A 22,661-nucleotide genomic window follows, 5' to 3' on the forward strand; every position below is an offset into this window, starting at 1 on the left:
TCTCACTCCTGGCAGAGTTTGCAGGGTACTGCCTTGTTAGTGCCGGGAGGGGGTAGAAGTCCAGGTTCCCCACTTGGCCTCTGTTGACACTCAAAGGGAGGGGCTCCTCGTTACTGCTGTGGGGGTGGGGTGGGGGTTCTGGATCCTCACTAGAATGATACCTCCCTGGCTGGGAGAAGTAGGAGTTCCTCACTACTTCTCCCCATGTGGTCTCCATTGACACCGCAGGGGTTGAGGTGACCTTATTACTGCAGGGCTTATTATGTGAAAGTGCCCCTAACCAGGGTAGCTGCTCTCCCAGTAGAAATTGAGATGCACAGCTCTTCACAATAGCGAGACCCGCCCTCTAAGCCTGGGCTTTTGGTCTTGCGGGTAATAGAAGTCAGATGTGGACATGGCATAAAGGTTAAGAGGAAGCATCCAGGCCTTCCTTTTTGCACCTGCTGTGCCTAAGTAGCCACGTGATGCCCACTCTCACACTCCCCAGCACTAGGTAAGGTCAACTCCCAGCACTGTCTGCTTGGTCACCCGTCAGTCTGCCTCTTCCCCAAATGCCAAGTTCCCCTTCTCCCTGCAATGGCTTCTGTCACAAGAGGTACATGTGCCCCATCTGTCCCTGGTCCTCCTTAACCTCTGACACCAAGGATCCAACCCTGCCTAGAGCATCAACATCCCTCTGCAAACATCCCAAGCCAGAAACCCATTGGCATCTTTGATCCCTCCCCCTTCCCCCATGCCACGCATCCATCTGAGGGTCAGTCTGTCCTTGACTCAGTTCCCATTCTGCCCTTTGCCTTTAAATATCCATTTCCAGGCTTTTCTGTAAGCTGTGTCTTCCCAGGGAGCACAGGAGTTTTCACACCCTTAGAGGCTGGAGGTCCTTGTGCCCCCGAATCCCAAACTTAGGTTTTGTGTTGAGTTCTGAAAAAGACACTCTCAACATTTCCACCATTACTTCGCTTTCTGGGTTGTGTAGCCCCATAGTGTGAAGAGTATGCACTGTAGAGCGGCGCCTGGGTGGCTCTGTCAGTTAAGTGTCCAACTCATGATTTCAGCTCAGGTCATGATCTCGGCTCAGGTCATGATCTCAGGGTCATGGGATCGAGCCCCGTGTCAGGCTCCTCGCTCAGTGGGGAATCTGCTTGTGATTCTCTCTCTCCCACTCTCCCTCTGTCCCTTTCCCCTCTCTCAAATAAAGAAACAAATAAATCTTAAAAAAAGAAGAGTATGGACTGTAGAGCGTAGCTGCCCTCATATGGATCCTGGCTCTGCCGTTTGCTAGCTTTTTGACCTTGGATAAGGTATATAGCTTCTCTGTGCCTTACTTACTTCATCTGTAAAATGGGCGTAATGATAGTACGTATCCCAAAGGCATTTAGTTGGGATTAAATGAATTAATGCAGTTAAATTGCAAATAGTAACTGCTCAATAATGCTCTTAGCATTATCATTACTATTGTCATTATTGATATCTATGTTATTTTCATAGCTCTTGAAGGCACTGCTATTCCATATGAAGGACATTATATAAAGATATAGGACAGTTTTGCAATTTGTTGGGCAGGGCATTTAGTAAAAAGGCAAGTTAAGTCACATACACTTCCTAATGCCCAGAAACATCACTGTATTACTGCATAATATGATAACTGTCCCTAAAGGTCACCCTTGGTTTTTTTTCTTTATTGATTCAAGATTTCCGTCAAAAGTAGTTAACAGAAGTTTAATTATTTAAGCACTAAAACTTACCTGGAATGGATAAGTGAGGCTTAATTGGATCAATGAGCCATCATGAGAATCATGTCGGTAGGGTGGTAACCAGAATATCACAGTTGGCAAGAAGATTATCTCTCAATAAGGAGAGCTTTTTTTCTATCGAGGGCCAATAACTACAGAAATTAAGACATCTGTAGCAACTTTTTTTCCTCAGCTATACCACATTCAGTTCGCCCGTTTTTTTTAAGAGTATTTATTTATTTATTTTAGAGAGAACAGAGAGAGTGTGGGGGGAGGGGCAGAGGGAGCGAGAAATCCAAGCAGACTCCCCACTGAGTACAGAGCCCTACACAGGGCTCGATCTCACGACCCTGAGATCACAACCTGAGCCAAAACCAAAAGTCAGATGCTCAACTGACTGCGCCACCCAGGTGCCTGCCCCGTTTGTTTGTTTTTTTAATTAAGAACTGAGATTTGTGTAAAAAATAAAATTCAGCTCCATATTAAGACCAGTGTTCCAATCAGGAGAACAAAAAGAAACGGAGGCACAAGAAGGCGAAGTGGTTTCTCAAAGCTCATTCTGCTAAGTGTGTGGCTGAGCCACCTCTCCCCCCCCCTTTTTTTGCAGCAGGAAATGGGGAGAAATGAATGGAAGGGAAAATGTTAGTAGTTTTTGAGGTGTGGGTAGTATCACTTTACTCTCCTACACTCTGATCTCTTTGTCTTTCAAACGTTGACTCGCTGAGTGTTTATGACATCTTCACTGTCCTGTCCTAATACAACCTAACGCCATGGAAATCATTTCCTGCCCCGCGGAGAATGTGACTCAAGCAGCCTTACCCCAGTAGCTGTCTACCCTTAATCTAGACTGTGGAACATTCTCTTTCTTCCTCCCCCGTTTCAAAAACTCCCGACAAGAAATAATTAGACTAAATTAGACTAATTGGTGGAATCATTGCAATCGGCATTGTTTGAAATTCTAAGACTATTCTTGACTCTCATTATCTAATCTATTTATATCTAAATGTCTCCCCAGTCTTGTGGTATTTCAATTTGTCAGTTTCCAAAAATCTGCTTAATTCCCAACAGACTCCACATAAAGACCCAAGTATAACAGCATATTTCCACCGTCTCTCGTTCCTTTCTGTCAAGATATGAATGGTCTTTAAAGGACCTGCATGTTACAATGAGCCAGAAATCTCTTCAGATCTGTTTTTCTTTGTTCTTTCTACCCTGCACCAAAAGAACAGAAGACCCACATTTTATGACTTTGTAAATTCATTTAAATTAGTTTCAGCAGGGGTGAATACTTTATTATAGCAGTAAAAGGAAGAAAATGCGTAGTTGCTTTTCTTAACTAAAGTAATTCAGCATTTCAAAGAATAGGCCTATTTGTAGAGAAATCATGCATATGGCATAGGGATGCTTTTGTCCTTGGAAGTAAAGCATTTGGATTTTTTTGGATAAGAGCCAATGAAACCTGAAGAAACAAAATAGAAGATGAATTTAAAATATCTTTGGCATTTGTATTAAGTGCGGCAGGTTCCTGTTGATGTCTGGCGATACCAATTTTGAATTAATATATAAAAAATATTTTTTCATACCCTCAGAAGGAAATAATGACATGGTTTGGCAATTTTCCTGTAGTGTCTATATGCATTTAGATTATGGAAACAATTAAATTTAAGTTTGAAAAAGGTAGAGGGGATGTCCGCTTATTTAAGGACAGTATCTTTAGGGGTATTAACGCACATGGTATTCAAGAAACATATTTAGTTGTACAGAGTTTCGAACTCCCAACCTAACATCTCCACTAGCTTGTGCTAGTGCCATGACCTAATTGTTAGCTAATATTTGACAGACCCAACGTTTGGCTTGAAATGCCTGACCCCTGAAACGGAAGAAATGAAGGAGGGCGGGGAATAGGACTATACAAAGTATAGGCTGATGAAGGCGAATCCAAAGCATAATTTAGAGCTCGCTGTCATTGCCTGGAAGTTAGAGGCTTTGCTTTTGTAAAGTCTCTTTACAACACCCTCCGTTTATTTATTTATTAATTATTGACATATAATTGACACATAACGTTAGTTTCCCGTGCGCAATGTTAATGAGTCAGTCTTTGTACATACTGTGAAAAGAACACTGCGGACACTAGTTCACATCCATCACAACGCGTGATCACAAATTTCTTGCGATGAGAAATTTTAAGATCTACCGTCTTAGCAGCTTGCAAATACGCAATACAGTATCATTAACTAGAGTCACCATGCTGTACGTAACATCCCCCAGGACTTACTTATTTTGTAACTGGAAGTTTGTACCATTTGATCACTTTCAGCCATTTCGCCTACTCCCTACACCCCCACCCCGCCTTTGGCTGCCACTGATCTGTTCTCTGTCTCTGTGATTCCGGGGTTTTGTCCTTGTTGTTGCTTTAACACCCTCCATTCGAATAAAAAAATATTCCGTCAACCAGTGACCATGGATTCCCCCTCAGGTGAAAATTAGTACAGTCATGTTACCAATATGTAACGGGTCAGAAAGATATTTCACGTGTGGATCGGAGTCAGGGCTTAAATATTACATTTTACGTAGCTTCACAGATGGCAGAGGAATATCTAACCTGAGAATTTTTTTTTCTAGAAAAACACTCCATATAATTTTGGTAAATAGTACCAAACAAGACAATCAGATCAATGAGAGGTTCATCTAATGTAATTAAAAGTTGAGATGTCTAGGAAACGATATAGCAGATGCAGGTTGCTTGATTTAGCTCTTGGAATTTAGGACTGGAATCACGTCATACTTTGTTTGGTTTTTCTCTTACAGATGACTTGTTTAAAGTTCACAAGCTTAAGCCAAATCTGAAGTGGCGACAGGCTTTTGACAGCTACTTAAAAACTCTGCCTCCGTACTACTTATTAGTATGTATTTATGTGTATATATGCATTAGCTGTATCAATGATGATTCTTGTCACCAGAAATGTCAGTGAACCAAACACTGGACCCTTGAAATAAGCTCGATATTTTTATTGCTAAATATTTGTGTCGCCACTGTCTTCTCAAATTATGTGGAAGAAAATTGTTTCTTTATTTTATTGCCTTTAACTGCCATGGTTATTTTTTAAAACAACACGTCTATCTATGTTTCTCTTATTAAAGTAACCTTATGAAAGTGGGATTTGGGGACTTAAGAAAAATAGGTCTGGACTCATGTATGATACCAACTTCCCTTTTTAACTCTAGAAATTTTCAATATGGGGTTTTCCTCTGAAAAACAACTCTGAAGGCCATATGTTGACGTACTGCCTGGTAAATGTGTCCGAGACACAGCACGAAGCAGGGGCACTGGTTGGGGGAGGGGAATCCAAAAAGAACAAAAAGCTACTTGGCCTCGTTTGGGTTTCTACAATTTGGGGAAAAACAGTCATGATGATTTTGAACTGGTCGTGTAATCGAAATCAAGATGATCAAAATCATTTCAGAGGCAGATGTGGCAAACTTTTGGCCAAGTTTCTAGAGGTGAAAAGGCAGAATCTTAAAGGGTACCAGTGGTGTCACTGGGAGGAGAAATTGGGGTGTGTTAGTATTTACCATGGCAGGAACGGGGTGCACGATAAAATGCAATATGAAATGATTTTATGATTTGGGAATTAAGCCTGAAAGCAATTTACCTGTTTGAATTTGCTGTTTCTTGCTCTTCTTCTCCCACTCTCTTCTGATTTTGTTACTTTCTGCTCCTTACTCCTCTGCTATATTCATTGCCACTTTTTAATGTTCCATGTTTGGTTTTATGTGCAGCACCTTGACTTCTAAGAAATGAATCATGTCCCTTTGCCCCTTATAACTGAACTTTGAGTATTTTAAGATTTATTCTATTCTTACTGTTGTGTATTTTGTTTCCTTATAGCCATTAAAGAAAGCACTAAGGATGATGGGAGCTCCAAATCTGATATCAGATAATTTAGATTGTGGACTTAGTTACAGTGTTATCTCTTACCTTAAAAAACTCAGCCAACAGGTAGTATTGGTAAAAACAAACAAACAAAAATCCTTTGCCCTCAGAAGTGCATTTCCTTATTCTTTAGTGTAATTGTAATTTTTCAAATTAAATGTGTATCTATTTCTCCACTTTATGGATTAGTAATAATGTGATTCTCTATGGCTTCTAGCTTCACCATTAAACTGCAGTTAAGGGTCTGTCAGTGTCATTGGATGCTGTGCCATTTCTCCTTTCGCTCGCCAGTTTGTGCTACCCACAAGCTGGTTGATATCTTGTGGCCTAAGAGGGGCAGAGGCTTAGTAAAATTATCTCATGGGTCACATTTTGTCTGTCCTCAACCTAGTTTCTCCTTAAGTCACGCTGGGCTAGAGCACCCCCCCCTTTTTTTAGGTCAGCACACGGAGGCATGGTGTGGTGGTTCAACGTCTTGCCTGACATTCGTGTTTAGGCAATAAATATCCAGATGCCTTTTCTTGGAGACGGGGAGATGAGACCAGTGTTCCTCATTGCTGGAGGGTGATAGGCCCCAAGGAGACCTGAAGAGTGGAGTTCAACCTCCTCTCTTCTTGCCCTCCATCTGTTCCTTTATACCCCCACCTCATTTACCATTATTCACCTTGTCCCTTGCCTGCCCCACTATTAGTACCTCATCCTCCACTCACCCCTACTTATCATACTTCTCACCTCTACCTAGCCCATTCTTGCAGGATGGAAATATTTGAGAGCTACTGAGTTAGAGCTTTACTGCCACACAAATGTGTTATGTTATATGACCAATCGATGCAGCCTTTTTACTTTCTTCTTCTGCACAAGGGTATTCCCAGGTAGGGAGCAGTACTAGCATTTGCAGTGGCCGTCAGGCTTTAAGGCAGATACGTTTGGAAGTTGGGCCTGTAGGAGACAGATAGTAGTAAGCCAAAGAGTGTCAGATGTCACTAAAGAACCCAAATGACTCCACAGTTGGGGATGCTGACACACCTTGCGAGGACCTGGCACAGACAGAAGGATGGTCTGAGGCTTACCAGCTCCTACCTGGCCAGCATGCTCATAAATGCGAAAGAAAGTAAAGGCAAACCTAGATTTCTGGTCTACCGAGTGTCCCCACGACCCCCTTTCCTCTAATAGATTTTTGTTGTTGTTAATGTTTTGTTTTGGTTATTTATTGACTGATTGACCTGTTGATTTATATATATTTTTTATTTGATGTCTACCTTAGGCCTTTAAGGCTGTGTCAGCAGGGTATGGCCACAAGGAAGAATAGAGAGCAGAGTTGAAACTCATGCAAGTTCTGGGACCTCTGGGACATGTTGTTTGTGTAGTTTTTCAAATGAGATTTCGGAACGATTTCTGGAAACAGGCCCTTCATTTGCTCTTCTCCCTTATTTCATGACTTAGTTTTTTGGAAAAATAATAAACGTACTTAGTTCCAATCATAGTGAGAATTAGCGAATATCTCCGACCTAATCATAAGAAACTCAAAATTCTTTTGGGCTTACGGGGCATTGGTGGGATTCCTTCTTTTAGAGAAAAAGAAAAGATTATTACTAATTTATAATCACTCCAATTACTAATTTAATTACTAATTTAATAGCTATGTCGCCAGTGTTCCTTGAACCATCTCAGATGTATGTAAATCACAAAATGTGCCCAGTACACTGTCAAGCAATATTTATCAATGTGGTTTAACAGTGTCTAGTAAGAGGATTTTTTTTGTAAGTTAGCTAGAAACTTACTGAATACACATTACATATTATTTATGTGGTAATGTTTGTTAAATTAAGCATTACTTTTTGGGGGGTGGTCCGATATTAGAAATAAACAATATAATTTTTTCCAGATGTGATGCCAATCTATGTAATCCGAATTTTAGCACTAGTTTATGTTTGTAAATACAGAGTCTTAAACCTTTATGTCTGGGTCTGAAATAAATACGTTGACTTAGACTAGATTCTACAGCAACAAAATGTGATTTTAAATGTCTGTGAATGGAAGTCTTAGCCACAGTTTCCATTCTCTCCATGATTCAATCATAATTTTGACACTAGACGAGAGGAAAAAAAAATGTAGTAAGTCATTTACCTTTCTAGGCCCCCTCCCTGTTTGCTATGCACAGGGAAATATTTAATTATCAGTTTTTCTATGATTTACGATTGAAAAATTCTTCTGTGGGGTTCTTAAAGTATTACCTTTCTTAAGTAGTGAAAACAACCATGATAATGTAGATCTTTTCTTAACATACTATGTACTTTCATTTTAGACCAAACTAGAGTCAGAACGAATACTAGCATCCGTGGGGAAGAAACCTCCCCAGGAAATTGGAATCAAAGTGAAAAACCATTCTGGAGGTGGCGTGTCCATGACTCACAGTAAAAATTTTAGAAAACTATTGAAAGAAATCATAGGGGAAAGTGCACCAAGACTGACAGAATTGAATACCAAAGAATTTGCTGGCTTCCAGTTAGGGCTCTTAAACAAGGTAAACTGTGACATAAATCGTTCATGTTTGTTTGAACTCGTCAGAAACATTTATGTCATATTACTTTAATTTTGAAATGATTACGATCCTGTTTTGGACTTCATGGTTATCCATATGGACCAGTCTAGGAATTGTCTTGCCCACAGACGCCGATATGGAATTAAATGTACAAGATACGTTCGGCGGGGAGGGGTGGGTAATGTCTGGGAAGGATAAAGGGGCGAGAGGACAGGAGTAGACAGGGAGAGCCTTCAGGTCGTACTGCTCCCCTGGCACCTGTGAGAGGAGAGGACAAGGAAGAGGATCGGGTTTGAGGAGTCTCGGGCAACAGAGCATCTGTGAGAGAGTCTTGGCCAGCCCTGCCGGGACCCCTGGACCCACGATTTCCCAGAGAGGAGGTCCACGTTAGGCAGAATGGGCCGGGCCAGCTGACATACTTGGAAAAGGATATTCCCAGTGCTTTGAATATTTTGTGGGCGTACTGGAATTCAGAAAAAGGCCATCGAAGGCAAATTGGCCACCGGCCAATTTCTACTACAGTTAGTTATATTGACTGTCGTTCTCTTCACTAAGATTTTAAGAGAGTAAGAATGACACTTTCGATGTCAAAAGCCCCAGGAGTGACTGAAATTATTTCTTCCCTTTCGAATAGGATTTGAAACCTCAGACATATAGAAATGCTTATGATATTCCACGTAGAGGTCTTTTAGACCAGTTAACCAGAATGAGATCCAATTTGCTGAAGACACACAAGTTTATCGTGGGACAAGATGAAGGTAAATGAACAAAGCAGTACTTTTTGTTGATTAGGAGAGCGGCAAGCCTGACTTCCATGAAGGTGCTTACTGCATAATCTGTAGGTTATTTTGTAATATTTTAAGGCTTAGAATGCCTATTTTTGCTTAATCCCTACACTCCCCAGCACAATTTGCTTGTCCTCAGGTTTTAGGGGAGGTGTGCATGCTTCAGCTTTTGTAAGCTTCAAAACAGTCCCATGAGAGAGAGACTGCTTTTATGCCCATTTTATGGACATGGAAACCAAGAGTGAGCATTTTTTTCTTTTTTTGAAGTTTTTATTTTAATTCCAGTCTAGTTCACATACAATGTAATATTAGTTTCAGGTGTATAATTCAACACTTCCATACAAAGACCGGGAGCTCATCACAAGTGCCCTCCATCCCTGTCACCTCTTTCACCCATTCCTCCCACCCCCTCTGCTCTGGTAACCATCAGTTTGTTCTCTATGGTTAAGAATCTGTTTCTCTCTCTCTCTCTCTCTCTCTCTCTCTCTCTCTCTCTCTCATTTTAATGGCTAGTCCAGGTTCCAGGAGTTGGAAAGTGGCAGGATCTAGGTCTGTCAGATTTCGGAAATTGCACAACCCAGCCTGCCATGATGAATTCAATCCAGAATTCCTCATTTACGCCTGATAGTGTCTAGGATAATTGGTGATGGTATACAATTCCCCTTTACTCCCTTTTGTTCATTTTAAAATGGGTCATTTGTCTGTTAAAATGAGCAAATCTTAGCTTGGCCCATCTCCTGAAATTATACACCAAGTTTTGTGGTGAGGAGGAAGCTTCTCTAAGGAAGAGAGCCTGTAGATTTAATCACATTCTCCCAAGAACAGAAGGCCTACTAACCAAGGTTCTCCAGATGATAAGAGAGAACCATGGAGCCTAGGCTCTTTGAAATGCAGAACAAACATAGTGCCTCAAGTTGGGTGGTGGTGTACCAGATGTCAGCCCATTTTCAAACCTGGTTGGAAGCAGAAGGGAGTTGTGGTTGACCTCATGATCTGAGCCTGTAGGCAGTAGTGATGGTACCCTGAGTAATGAGTGGGTTGAAGAGAGATGCTTTTGGATCTTAGAATTCAAGATTTTATGCCAAGGCCCACATTGCTAAAGCCGACTGTGATCGTGTCCTCTCAAAAGGGTGGGACACTGCAGCTGTAGACCATGTGTTTTTCTCCCTATGATGTTACAGATTCCCTTCATAGTGTTCCAGTCGCACAAATGGGTAACTATCAGGAATATCTAAAGACATTGGCTTCTCCTCTTCGAGAGATCGATCCCGATCAACCAAAAAGACTGCATACTTTCGGCAATCCGTTCAAACAAGATAAGAAGGTAAGATGCCGATTTCTGAGTCTGCCTACTTGGTGATATCCTTGCTATAATTCCTTTCTTCTGGGCACGATGAATATAAATCAGAGCTCCCTCTGTTTAAAAGATAAAATAGACTGTAGGGCTCTTTGTGCATGGAAAGCAGGTGCCTCCTGATGCAAAGGTGTGTTGCTTGAAGAAAATAATAGGCCTTGATTGAGTACCAAGTAGGAGCTGGTGTTTTAAATGATCACATTTAATGCTTGCAGTGCAGATGAGTGTTCCTATCTGCCCTTTCATAAGAAGAAATCAAGGCTTACAGTGGTCAAGTGGCATGCCCTGAGTAAACACGGCTGATAAGAGCCAGGATTTGAACCCACATCTTTCCAGCTCCAGAGTCTGTATCCATTCCCATGTCTACACGCTAATTCCTGTAATATTGAGATCACCATTTATTTCCTGTTTCCATGACTCGGGTCTCTAATGCTCTATCTAGACCGTGATGAAGTGTTCCTCTTGAAATAGGAAGTACTAGGTGATGTTGCTTTATTTGGATTGTCCTACTAGAGATCTAAATGTGACGTGTGTGTGTATGTGTGTGTGTGTGTGAGAGAGAGAGAGATGCTGACTTGACCATTTAAGGATGAGGGCACATGGGGATTATATCTGCACACACGGAGAAGACAATTGGTATTAAGGTGCAGACCATACAATAATCTCTCTTGTAACCAAACAAGACTGGAAGGTATCCCACTTCACCCACTTCACCCCCATCCTCAATTAATTGGAGTTTTTCTTAATCTTTCTGTGCCTTGGTTTCCTCACTTGTAGCATTGGGGCTCTTTGTTATGCTTAACTAATAGAGCCCTGTGGAGTATTGAGTGAGTGCGTGTAATACTGTTTCGAACATGACCTGACATGTAGTAAAGCTCAGTGAATGTGTTCTCACCTTTCTGGACTGCTTTGCTTTGGAAAGTGCCTTGGAAATGTCATTTATTATGATTTCATGAAAATACTTTCATATTCTTGGGTTATCCTTGGATGACAACAGCTTTTAGCTACCCTTCTACACTTCTACTCTTATCCTTTACCCCCCAGAGTGAGAATCCCCCCACAGTGGACATATTTGAATCTCTATGAGGTTGCTGTCGGGGGAATGACATTTTCTTTTTTTTTCCATCAGCCGGCTGTCCACCATTTAGATGCAGCATTCTGTACGGTGATAATCAGTATTTCCTAATGATGCGTTTAAAGCGCAAAAGCACACAAGGGAATTGTTGGTTCAGCATGGTTTGTCCTTCCTCAGAAAGGTCACTGTGGGTTTATTCCCATCTCGGTTCATGCGAGTTGCTCATTCCTCAAGCTTTCTGGGTAACCGTGATTGTACCGTGTCTGACCTTGGCGACCCGTTCTACTGGACCAGAGTGGCGCCGTCTGAGCGAGGAGTCGGTGTGGGGCGTGGCAGATCTCGGGCCCGTGAGCAGGGCCTGTGTTGGTGGTGGGACGCATGATCTTTAATGGAACATGTTCGTTGATGTCTTCTAGGGAATGATGATTGATGAAGCAGATGAGTTCGTAGCAGGGCCACAAAACAAAGTGAAGCGTCCCGGAGAAGCCAGCAGTCCTCTGTCACCTAAGAGAAGGCGGAGTATGTCCCTGCTGTTGGCGGAACCACAAACACCACCTACTGTAACTAACCACGTGGGCGGCAAGGGACCACCCTCAGCCTCGTGGTTACCATCTTATCCAAACCTCATAAAACCCACCCTTGTCCACACAGGTATAGAGTAGTGGTTGTGATTTCCTTATGGCTCCTAGACGACTAAGACACTAAGCAACTTTAGTTTCCTTTGTGCTCATTTCTTTTGTATTCGCTTTTTGGTCGTTAAGTAAACCGTTATTAAATCATCCATGGGGTAGGTGCAGAGGTGCCCCGTGGGGCACGGAGGCCCTGCTGTGGAGGTAGGCGCATGTTGCTGCGTGAGTCAGAGCGAGGAAGCAGGTTCCCGAAGGAGCAGGACCGAACGGGCCCAAGAAGAGCATGGCCGGGTCTGCACTGGCTTTGTGGCCTCATCTCCTCTTCCTGCTCTCACCCAGAGGCTCCGCCTCTCCCCTCTGCTGCATGTTGCCATTGCTCCTTCGCGCCATTTGACGCAGTTGTTCACTCCCTCCTCCATGGAAACAGACACCACGAGCCCTGATTTTCTTTGCCCTTTTATGGCAACCCCTCTTCATCCTCTTTTTGTGGTTTCTCCCCTTCTCTCCCACCTGTAAATAGTGTAGGGACCCGACACTCCATCCTGGCCCCCCTCCCCTCCCTAGGTGACCCCGTGCAGTCTTAGGCTTTCCAGGAGACGCACATGTCAACAACTCGGGTATTTACCCCTCTCGACTACAACTTGCTCCAAACGCCAGAATTAAATTTATCCATGGACATGGTATCTCCACTGAGGTGTCCGACGGGCAGACAAAACTCAGTCGGTTTCACGTGGTTCATTGGAAAGCCTCACCTCCGCTCTCTCCAAAACAGCTCTCCCCGCAGCCGTCCCCAGTGCATGACGCTTCATCTTAAGTGACACCACCTGTTAGCATGAGGTCAATGAGCCAGATCGGGAAGAGCAGGGCACGATCCACTCTCAGGAGCAGTATGGGCATGGGCCCCTGCCCAGCCCTGGCACTATTATTTCCCCAGGGTTTCAGGTGAAAACCCTTGGAGTCACCATGATTTCTCTTAATTCTTCTCTCACTTCCATCCCTTAGCAAGTCCAGGCAACCTGACACCCAATAGAATTCCTGTATCGCCCCCTTTGTCTCCATCCCTCTAGTCCATGCTGCCACCATCTGTCCCCAAGCTACTACAGCAGCTTCTCATCTGATTTCCCTGCTTCCCATTCTTGGCCCTGTCTAACCCATTCACTGTGCTGTGGCCAGAGTGGCCATGGCCGCACAGAAACCAGATCGTGCCATGTCCATCTTCAAACCCGTCATCAACTCCCCCCGCACGCAGAACAATCTGAGCTCCCGATGCTGGTTTCCACGCCCTGCACGACTTGGCCCTGTCATCCTCTTTTGCCATCACGCATCCTCTCTGTGTCCTTCTTGCTCTCTCTGCCTCTGTCCTTTGCTGGTCCCCATGCCCTGCACCACCTGACCCTGTCATCCTTTCCTACATGTGTCCTCTCCATGTCTTTCTTGCTCTCTCTGCCTCTGTCTTTTGCTCCTCGGCCCCGGCTTGTCCCCTCCTAGGAGCCCTGCACGGCCCTCCCGGCAGCTGGACCTCCTCCTCTGCGTGTGCACAGGCCGCCTCCGTCTCCTGTTCCTGGCTCTGCCCAGGGCTCACCTCCTCAGGGGGCCCCGCCCGACCACGCCTCATGGAGGCTTCCCCTCCTGCTCTCGCTCACATCCCTGCTTCCATCCTTCCTAACACGAATACAAGCTGTTAATCCCTTTGCATTTTTTACATGTACCGTCTGCCTCCCCCATGAGGATGTAAGTTCCATAACGGTAGGGATTGTTTCCGTCTGTCTCATTCCTTGCTGATCCCCTGGCTTTGGCTCGGTGCCTGGCCCAGAGGAGGCTAAGCATATGAAGTACAGGGATCAGACTTGGGAGTAAAAGGAAACCCACTTCTTTGTCACAGAAGGGAATGATGAGAATCATATACAGACAAAGATTTTTGGTGATGGAGTCCACCTAATGGCCACCTGTGTTTCCTCAGAACTTTTGAGGTAGAGAGGAGGGAGGGTGAAGCATGGTGTCTTATATGTCAATGACAGGAGTCATGACATCAAGTGAGACTTGCTGCTTTTCAGCTTGTAAAACACAGGCAGCCGCTAAATATGGATGCCAGGGATCTGAGAATGCTTATTCGTTGTACTCTCTGACTTGGTTTCCATATGTATTCAGAGCACCATGAAGAGAAGAAAGTGGTTTTGCAGTAGGATCTTCCTGAGCTCAGTTGGAGGGGTCTCAGACTCCATCTGTACATCTTCTTGCTCTCTGAAGCAAAGAATTTCCTCAGAACTGAGGAGCACTGGGATCTACCTGTGGGGTGGATAGAACGCCCCTACCTCACAGCTCAACTTCTTAATTTGGTTTCCAGATGTTACTGTCATTCCTGAGGTCCATGAGGAGAAGATGGAAAATGGTCAGATCCCACCTGATGGCTTCTTGTCAAAATCTGCCCCACCAGAGCTTATGAATATGGCAGGAGATGGTATTCCACACAACCAGTTGGATTCTCTGTCTGATGACTTCGCTAGTCTAAGGAAAGATGGCCTGATTCACAAACCTGGGACTAACGCACTTATAGGAGGAAGCAAAAACGGCAGTGTCTCTGTAGAGGATCGAAAAGCCTCAGTAACGTCGACTTTGGGAACTGTACCAAACACTTTGCAAATAACTCCTGCCATGGCGCAAGGAATCAATGCGGATATAAAACATCAGTTAATGAAGGAAGTTCGGAAATTTGGACGGAGTAAGTAGTGAAAGAACACACGTCAGTAATATGACGGAAGGTCCTCATTCTCTGATGCAGGATATGATTCATGCTATCTCTTGAGGTACATTTTTGGGAAGTATTGGGTTTTCACATCACTTAAAGTGATTCCTCTTGCTTTAACTTAAAGGACCCAATACGGAAGTCAGAATCCTGAGATTATTTTCACTGGGCTAAAAGGAAGGCACTAGCAGGCCGGTGTTCCTTCTGGAGACTCTAGGGAGAATCTGTCTCCTTGCCCTTTCCAGCTTCCACAGGCTGCCTGCACTCCTTAGTTCCTGGCCCCTTCCTCCGTCTTCGAGCCGGTCGCACTGGCGCCTTCTCTCCTGCCTAGCCTCCTCTCCCATCCTTACATCTTTTCTCTCTGACGCCAACTCTACGGCCTCCCTCTTATTCGGGTGTTTGTGACTACGCTGATGCATAAACCTGAATTATCTCCCCATCTCAAGATCCATAACTTAATCACATCTGCAAAGCCAAGTCCCTTCTGCCAAATACGATAACGTATTCGCGGGTTCTGGGAATTAGAGCACAGACAACGTTGGGGGCCGTCACTCAACCTACCCCTTCTGTGCAGTGTTTACGAGAGTTTCCTTAGTAGCTAATGGGCAGCTATTTTTTCTTTAAAGATTTTTTATTATTATTTATTTATTTGAGACAGAATGAGAGAGAGAGAGCACATGAGAGGGGGGAGGGTCAGAGGCAGAAGCAGGCTCCCTGCCGAGCAGGGAGCCCGATGCGGGACTCGATCCAGGGACTCCAGGATCATGACCTGAGCCGAAGGCAGTCGCTTAACCAACTGAGCCACCCAGGCGCCCCAATGGGCAGCTATTTTGATTTGAACGGTTAAAGTACAAATTATATCTAACTTCCCACCCGTGAAGAATGACTCCCGAGGATGTGTAAAGATTGAATTTTATTTCCCACTCGTGTTTTTTTTTTAAATACTGAAGCTGGTTTTCTTTTTTATATCTTCAGAGTACGAAAGGATTTTCATTTTGCTTGAAGAAGTGCAAGGGCCTCTTGCGGTCAAGAAACAATTTGTTGAATTTACCATCAAGGAAGCCGCAAGGTGGGTGTAAAGAGGAGACCTTCATTTTTTTTCTCTTTTTTTTTTTGAGGCAGTAGGGCCCAATGCAGGACAGGGGGAGGAAGGAGCTCCGCTTTGCTTTTCTCCAACCCTGGCTCTCACTCAGAGTTAAGGCTGTCTCCAGAGGCATTTAGATTGATAGTATCTGAGTCCAACTCATTCATCCAACTCTGTGGAATCCTCTGGGCTCACCACAGTCTGAGGCGGGCTTGGGCCCTCCCTCAGTTGGCATTGTTAGCATTTGCTAAGCCCCATCTTTACACGAGGATGCATTTTCTTTCTTTCTTTCTTTTTTTTTTTTTAAAGATTTTATTTATTTGATAGAGAAAGACACAGCGAGAGAGGGGACACAAGCAGGGGGAGTGGGAGAGGAAGAAGCAGGCTTCCCACCAAGCAGGGAGCCCGATGCGGGGCTCGATCCCAGGACCCCGGGACCATGACCTGAGCCGAAGGCAGACGCTTAATGACTGAGCCACCCAGGCGCCCCGAGGATGCATTTTCGATCCCCATGGAGATCACCAGCCCAACTTTGTCCCCTGCACGGTGCCTTGCACATTGGAAGTGCTTTTAGTATCTTTTGGTTAATAAAATTTCTCTTTATTTTTAGGTTTAAAAGACGAGTCTTAATCCAGTACCTTGAGAAGGTCCTAGAAAAAATAGACTCCCATCACCACCTCAACAATGTTAATCACATCAACAACAGATCATTGTGTTAATGCAAAGACCAAGGAGAAAAAAGGGCAAGTTCTCCGTGCTGTAGGATGGAACAGCATATTGTTAAAGCTTCCTAGAATGTTTTAGCCAAGGGAATTGCCTTCCTGAGGCTAAGAAAAAGCCATGGAGCTTTTTTTTTTTTTTTTAAAAATGAGTATCTGGAAGTAAAAGCTGGCTTTTGCCCTAAGAGTTTTTCCCTTGAAAGTATTAGTTTGTTGTTCCGTTGTTTCTTTTCCCAGTTGAGGAAGGTGATCTTAGTAATATCAGCCGGTTCAATTCAGTAAACACTGTCACCCCTACTAGATGTGATAAGGGTTTCCTCCATGGAGCTTTGTTGTTCTGGGCATTTCCAGAATGACTAGGGGCCCCCTGTAACTGGAGCACTGCTTGGTGCCCTTACTACGTCCTCCAGAAAGAATAGGTGTTCAGAAGCCAATTGGTCATCTTGTGCGTACCGAACAAAGTTTTCAACTTTGTTCAACAATTGTTTTCAACAATTCATAGTTGTGCCTTTTAAATGCAATATTCAGGACAGTTTGAATCAAAGAGTAAGAAAGCTGCTATTAGGGTAACTTATTTCTCTGTGGGAGGGGGCAGGGAGAGTCACAAACGATCTACCTCCAACTCTCTTCTATTTTGTCTAGAGACATTACCAAGTGCACCTGAGGCTACCCCAGCCCTGACATTTGTTCTTGCATGTGACGCCAGAAAGTCTTCAGGTGGACTTGGACATTCTGTGCTTTGGAAGCACTAAAAGAAAAAAAAAATCATGTATATATTTCCTTTAATGTTTATACAAAGGTTTATATGGAGCAGTATTGTGATGTCTGTATTAATTTGCAAAAATTTAAGTGTACCAAGAGATTTTGAGTTTGCGTATATGAAATAAATCATTTTATGGATTTTCACAAGTTTGGTAATGCTAGAGAAATTTCTAGTTTGTTTTAAAGATTTTATTTATTTATTTGAAAGAGAGAGAGCACAAGCAGGGGGAGGGGCAGAGGGAGATGGCATTCTCCCCGCTGAGCAGGAGCCTGACTCAGGGCTCGATCCCAGGACTCTGGGATCATGACCTGAGCCGAAGGCAGATGCTTAACCGACTGAGCCACCCAGGCGCCCCGAGGATTTTATCTTTCCTGTGATGCGTTATTCCTTTCAGAAAACAGAGTACACATTGTTAAATGAAGATGTTAACATTAGGATTTAAGCTAATGTTTAAATCCTAAACATTAAATTGAACCCAGAACCCAGTGATGTTGGGAAAAATGGCAGAGCAGTGTACTCTGGGGGGTCAACCCCTCTCCAGACACACTGAAAAACCTGTCGGAATGAAGGACTCTGGAAGATAGTCAAAGATGTACAGCAACCAAGCAAAACGCTGAATCAGGAAAAAAGCCATCGAATCATGATAAGAGAGTTTTGGGGCATTTGAACATATTCTTGCCCACCCCCTCCCTGGTCTTGAGGATAGCAGCTTGCATTCTAAGTGTGGGTTCCTGATTCTGGAGGGAGGTGAGTGGACCTTAGTCCCAAGGAATTGTGTTTGTCTGTTTGAACCTGCCTGGGGGCTGCTGGAAGGACTGACAGAAGGGGAATGATTTCTTCTGTTTGGCCCACCTCCTGGAAGGAAACACTGGGGAATGAATTACCTTGGAGAATAAGGGCTTTGACATGCTCCCGTGTGTACTTGAGTATCTAGAAAACCATGTGCATGCCCGGGGCAGAGGTCAGAGTCAGAAAAGACCTGAGAAGCCCATAAGACTTCACCTCTGGCTAAGCTTTAGGCTCAGCATGATAGTGGGTATAACAACTAGTCAGAGGATCAGTAAGGAAATAGAGCACTTGAACAACACTGTAAATCACTTAGATCTAACAGATACGTATAGAACACTCACCAACAACAGCAGAGTACATATTCTCAGGTGCTCACAAAGTACTCTCCAGGATTGTCCACATATTAAGCCATAAAACAAGTCTCGATGAATTTTAAAAGATTGAAATCATGCAAAGTATCTTTTTTAAAAAGATTTTATTTATTTGTTGAGAGAGTGAGTTTGTGCAAGTGGAGGGGAGGGAGCAGAGGGAGAGGGAGAGAGAATCTCATGCAGACTCCCCACTTAGTGAGGAGCCAGACTTAGGGCTCGATCCCATGACCCTGAGATCATGACCTGAGCCAAAATCAAAAGTTGGACCCTTAACCGACTGAGCCACCCAGGCGCCCCTACAAAGTATCCTTTTTGCCATAATGGAATCAAACTAGAAATCAATAACAGAAGTTGGATATTCACTTCATACCATATACAAAAATTAACTAAAATCAATAAGAGCTAAAGTCATAAAACTCTTAAAGGAAACTTTGGAGTTAACTTTCATGACCTTAGGATTTGGCAATGGTTTCTTAAATATGGCACCAAAAGCACAAGCAATGAAAGAAAAATATAGATAATTTGACTTCATCAAAATTAAAAAGCTTCTGTGCATCAAAGGACTATTGAGAGAGTGAAAAGACCACTCATATATGGGAGTATTTTAAAATATTTGCAAAGCATACATCTAATATGGGTCCAGTATTCATAATATAAAAAGAATTCTTTCAACTCAACAGCAAAGAGGCAGTCTAAGGAAAAATAGGCCAAAAATTCTTTGAAAAAATGTATCTCTAAAGAACATACACAAAAGGCCAACAAGCGCATGGAAAGAGATGCTCAACATCATTAGTCAGTAGGGACATGCAAATCAAAACCACAATAAGATAAACACTTCACACCTACCAGGATGATCATAATCAAAAAGAAACAGAACAAGTGTTGAGGATGTAGAGAAACTGGAACCCTCATACATTGCTGGGAATAAAGTACTGACACATGATACAACATGGGTGAACATTGAAAGCATTATGCTAAGTGAAAGAAGCCAAACAAAAGACAAGACAGGGCATATATATGTATGAATCCATTTATATGAAATATCAAGAACTGGCCAATCCATAGAGACAGAAAGTAGATAACTGGCTCTAAGGGGCTGGGGGGAGGAGGAAATGGGGGATGACTGCTAGTGTAGCTTCCTTTTGGGATAGTAAGAAAGTTCTAGAACTAGATAGTTCTGTGATGGTTGCACAACATCGTGAATGAACTTTATGCCATTGAACTGTACATTTTAAAATGGTAAATTTTATGTGTAGCTTACAACAACAACAACAAAATGCTCCAGAGTAGTCCCGCTGCCATCTGATACCACTTGATGCCATATGGAGCAGAATGAGTGCCATCTCAGCCCTGCTCAAATTCCTGACATGCAAAATTATGAGATGCAATAATGTTTTATTTTAATTCAAGCATAATTAACATACAGCGTTATATTAGTTTCAGATGTACAATACAGTGATTTAACACTTCGATACATGACTCAGTGTCCATCACAGTAAGTGTGGTCTTCATCCCCTTCACTTAATTCACCCATCCTCCCTCCCACCTTCCTTCTGGCAACCACCCCAGTTTGTTCTCTAAATTTAAGAGTCTGTTGTTTCGTTTGTCTCTTTTTTGTTTTTGTTCATTTGTTTTCTTTCTTAAATTCCACATATGAGTGAAATCATATGGTATTTGTCTTTCTCTGACTGGCTTTTTCACTTACATTATACCTTCTAGCTCCATCCACGTCATTGAAAATGGCAAGATTTCATTCTTTTTATGGCTGAGTAATATTCCATCACATGTGCCCACCCCCTCCCCACACACACCCCACATCTTCATCTTTATCTATTTATCAATGGACACTTGGGTTTCTTCCGTATCTTCATTATTTAAAAAATGCTGCAGTAAACATAGGAGTGCATATATCTTTTTATATTAGCATTTTTGTTTTCTTTGGGTAAATACCTAGTAGTAGAATTACTGGATCATATGGTAATTCTATTTTTGATTTTTTGAGAGAAGTAATAACGTTTTTTAAAAAAATCATTGACTTCTGGTTTCTGGTCTGCATGTAAGGAGCTTGGAATTCATCACTCCATCCCAACAAGTGAAAGCCTGAACAGACTGAAAAACCAACAACTCTTCTTGGATCTGTAAGTGAGGGGAGGACACAAGGCAGAGCACTGCTCCCAAGATTGGAGAGACAGGCAAATAACAGGGGGGGGTCATGGTTTTTTGGAGCAGAGATTAATGATAGGAAACCACCATGAGAATGAGGGCCAGGGTAGAAGAACCTGAACTATAATCAACAAATTGTTGAATGCTTAGTGTGGATAAGTCTGAGAGTTAAAAACTCCAGTCTTTGATTGTCAAGATGTCAGTTCTTCCCAACTTGATCTATAGATTCAATGCAATCCTAGTCAAAATCCTAACATCTTCTGGATATTGATAAACTGTTCCTAAGATTTATATGGAGAAGCAAAAGATCCAGAAGAGACAACACAATATTGAAGGAAAAGAAGAAAGTTGGAGGACTGACCTTATCCAACTTCAAGACTTACTATGAAGCTGCAATGTGGTATTGGCGAAAGAACAGACAGATCAATGGAACATAATAGAGAACTTGGAAATAGGCCCATAAAAAATAGTCAACTGATCTTTGACAAAGGAGTAAAGGCAATACAGTGGAGCCAAGACAGTCTCTTCAACAAATGGTGCTGGAACACCTAGACATTCACATACAAAAAAAAAAAAAAAAAAAAGAATTTAGACGCAGATCCTTCACAAAAATTAACACAAAATGGATCATAGACCAAAATATAAAATAGAAAACTATTAAACTAGAAGATCACATAGGAGAAAACCTAGAAGACTTTGGGTATGATGATGACTTTCTAGACACAGTACCAAAGGCACAATTAATGAAAGAAAAATTGACAAGCTGGACCTCATTAAAATTAAAAGCTTCTTCTCCATGGAAGACCAATGTCATGAGAATGGGAAGTCAAACCACAAACTGGGAGAAAAGATTTGCAAAAGACATATGTGATAAAGGACTTTTCTTGAAAATATTCAAAGAACTCTTAAAATAATAAGAAAACAATACAACCGAACTAAAAAAAAAAATGGTCCAGAGACAACAGGCATCTCACCAGAGATGACATACAGATAGCAAATAAGTATATGAAAAGATGATCCATGTCCTAAGTCATTAGGGAATTGCAAATTAAAACAGCAATGAGATACGGCTGCACTCCTATTAGAATGGCCAAAATCCAGAACACTGACACCACCAAATGCTGACAAGGATGTGGAGCAACAGGAACTCTCATTCATTGCTTGTGGGAACACAAAATGGTATAGTCACTTTGGAAGACAGTTTGGCAGTTTCTTACAAAACTAAACACATTCTTGCCATACCATCTTGCAATCACTCTCCTTGGTATTTACCCAAAGTAGTTTAAAGCTTACGGCAACACAAAAACCTGCACCTAAGTGTTTATTGCAGTTTTACTCTTAATTGCCAAAACTTGGAAGTGACCATTGTCCTTCAGTAGGTGAATGGATAAATAAACTGGCATATCCAGACAATGGAATATCACTCAGTGTTAAAAAGAAATGAACTATCAAGCCATGAAAAGACATCAAGAAACCTTAAATGCATATTAATAAGTGAAAGCAGCCGATGTGAAAAAGCCATTTACTGCACGATTCCAACTATCTGCCTTTCCAGAAAAGGCAAAGCTCTGGAGACAATGAAAATATAGTGGTTGCCAGAAGTTGGAGGGATTGAGGAGAAATGAATGGACCAAGCACAGAGGATTTTTAAAAAGACTTATTTATTTTATATATAGAGAGAGAGCATGGGGGGAGGGGCAAAGGGAGAGGGAGAGAAAGAGTCCTGAGCAGACTCCACACGGAGCGGGGAGCCTGACGTGAGGCTCGATCTCTTGACCCCGAGATCACGACTTGAGCCAAAGCCAAGCCTCGGATGCTTAACTGATTGAGCCACCCAGGCGCCCAAGCACAGGGGATTTTTAAGGCAGTGAAAATACTCTGTCTGATACTATAATGGTGGATACATGTCATTATACATTTACCGAAACCCATAGAATGTGCCACACCAAGACCGAACCCGAATGTAAACTCTGGTTG

The 22,661-nt window shown here is 42.7% G+C and overlaps 1 protein-coding gene across 14 annotated transcripts in view; it reads left to right on the plus strand.

The window, feature by feature from the left end:
• The window catches only part of LOC123849904 (integrator complex subunit 6-like), a 52,947-nt gene extending 35,440 nt beyond the window's left edge, over positions 1 to 17,507 (plus strand). For 4 of the 14 annotated variants that reach the window (XM_064574610.1, XM_064574617.1, XM_064574611.1 and 1 more), the window contains 9 exons: positions 4,542 to 4,636; positions 5,623 to 5,733; positions 7,973 to 8,191; positions 8,844 to 8,967; positions 10,176 to 10,318; positions 11,840 to 12,074; positions 14,397 to 14,771; positions 15,771 to 15,864; positions 16,189 to 16,510. In XM_064574610.1, coding sequence (XP_064430680.1) covers positions 4,542 to 4,636; positions 5,623 to 5,733; positions 7,973 to 8,191; positions 8,844 to 8,967; positions 10,176 to 10,318; positions 11,840 to 12,074; positions 14,397 to 14,771; positions 15,771 to 15,864; positions 16,189 to 16,327 — 1,535 coding nt within the window. In that variant the 3' untranslated portion in view covers positions 16,328 to 16,510. Of the gene's footprint in view, positions 1 to 4,541; positions 4,637 to 5,622; positions 6,540 to 7,972; positions 8,192 to 8,843; positions 8,968 to 10,175; positions 10,319 to 11,839; positions 12,075 to 14,396; positions 14,772 to 15,770; positions 15,865 to 16,188 lie in introns of those variants that run through there. The other 10 variants (XM_064574613.1, XM_045882934.3, XM_064574614.1 and 7 more) reach the window with 9 other exon arrangements.
• The last annotated feature ends 5,154 nt before the right edge of the window (positions 17,508 to 22,661 follow it).

This window comes from Mirounga angustirostris, unplaced genomic scaffold (assembly GCF_029215605.1).
Source record: "Mirounga angustirostris isolate CCGP_5_RB_7025 unplaced genomic scaffold, mMirAng1.0.hap1 SCAF_11, whole genome shotgun sequence".
Taxonomy (NCBI): domain Eukaryota; kingdom Metazoa; phylum Chordata; class Mammalia; order Carnivora; family Phocidae; genus Mirounga; species Mirounga angustirostris.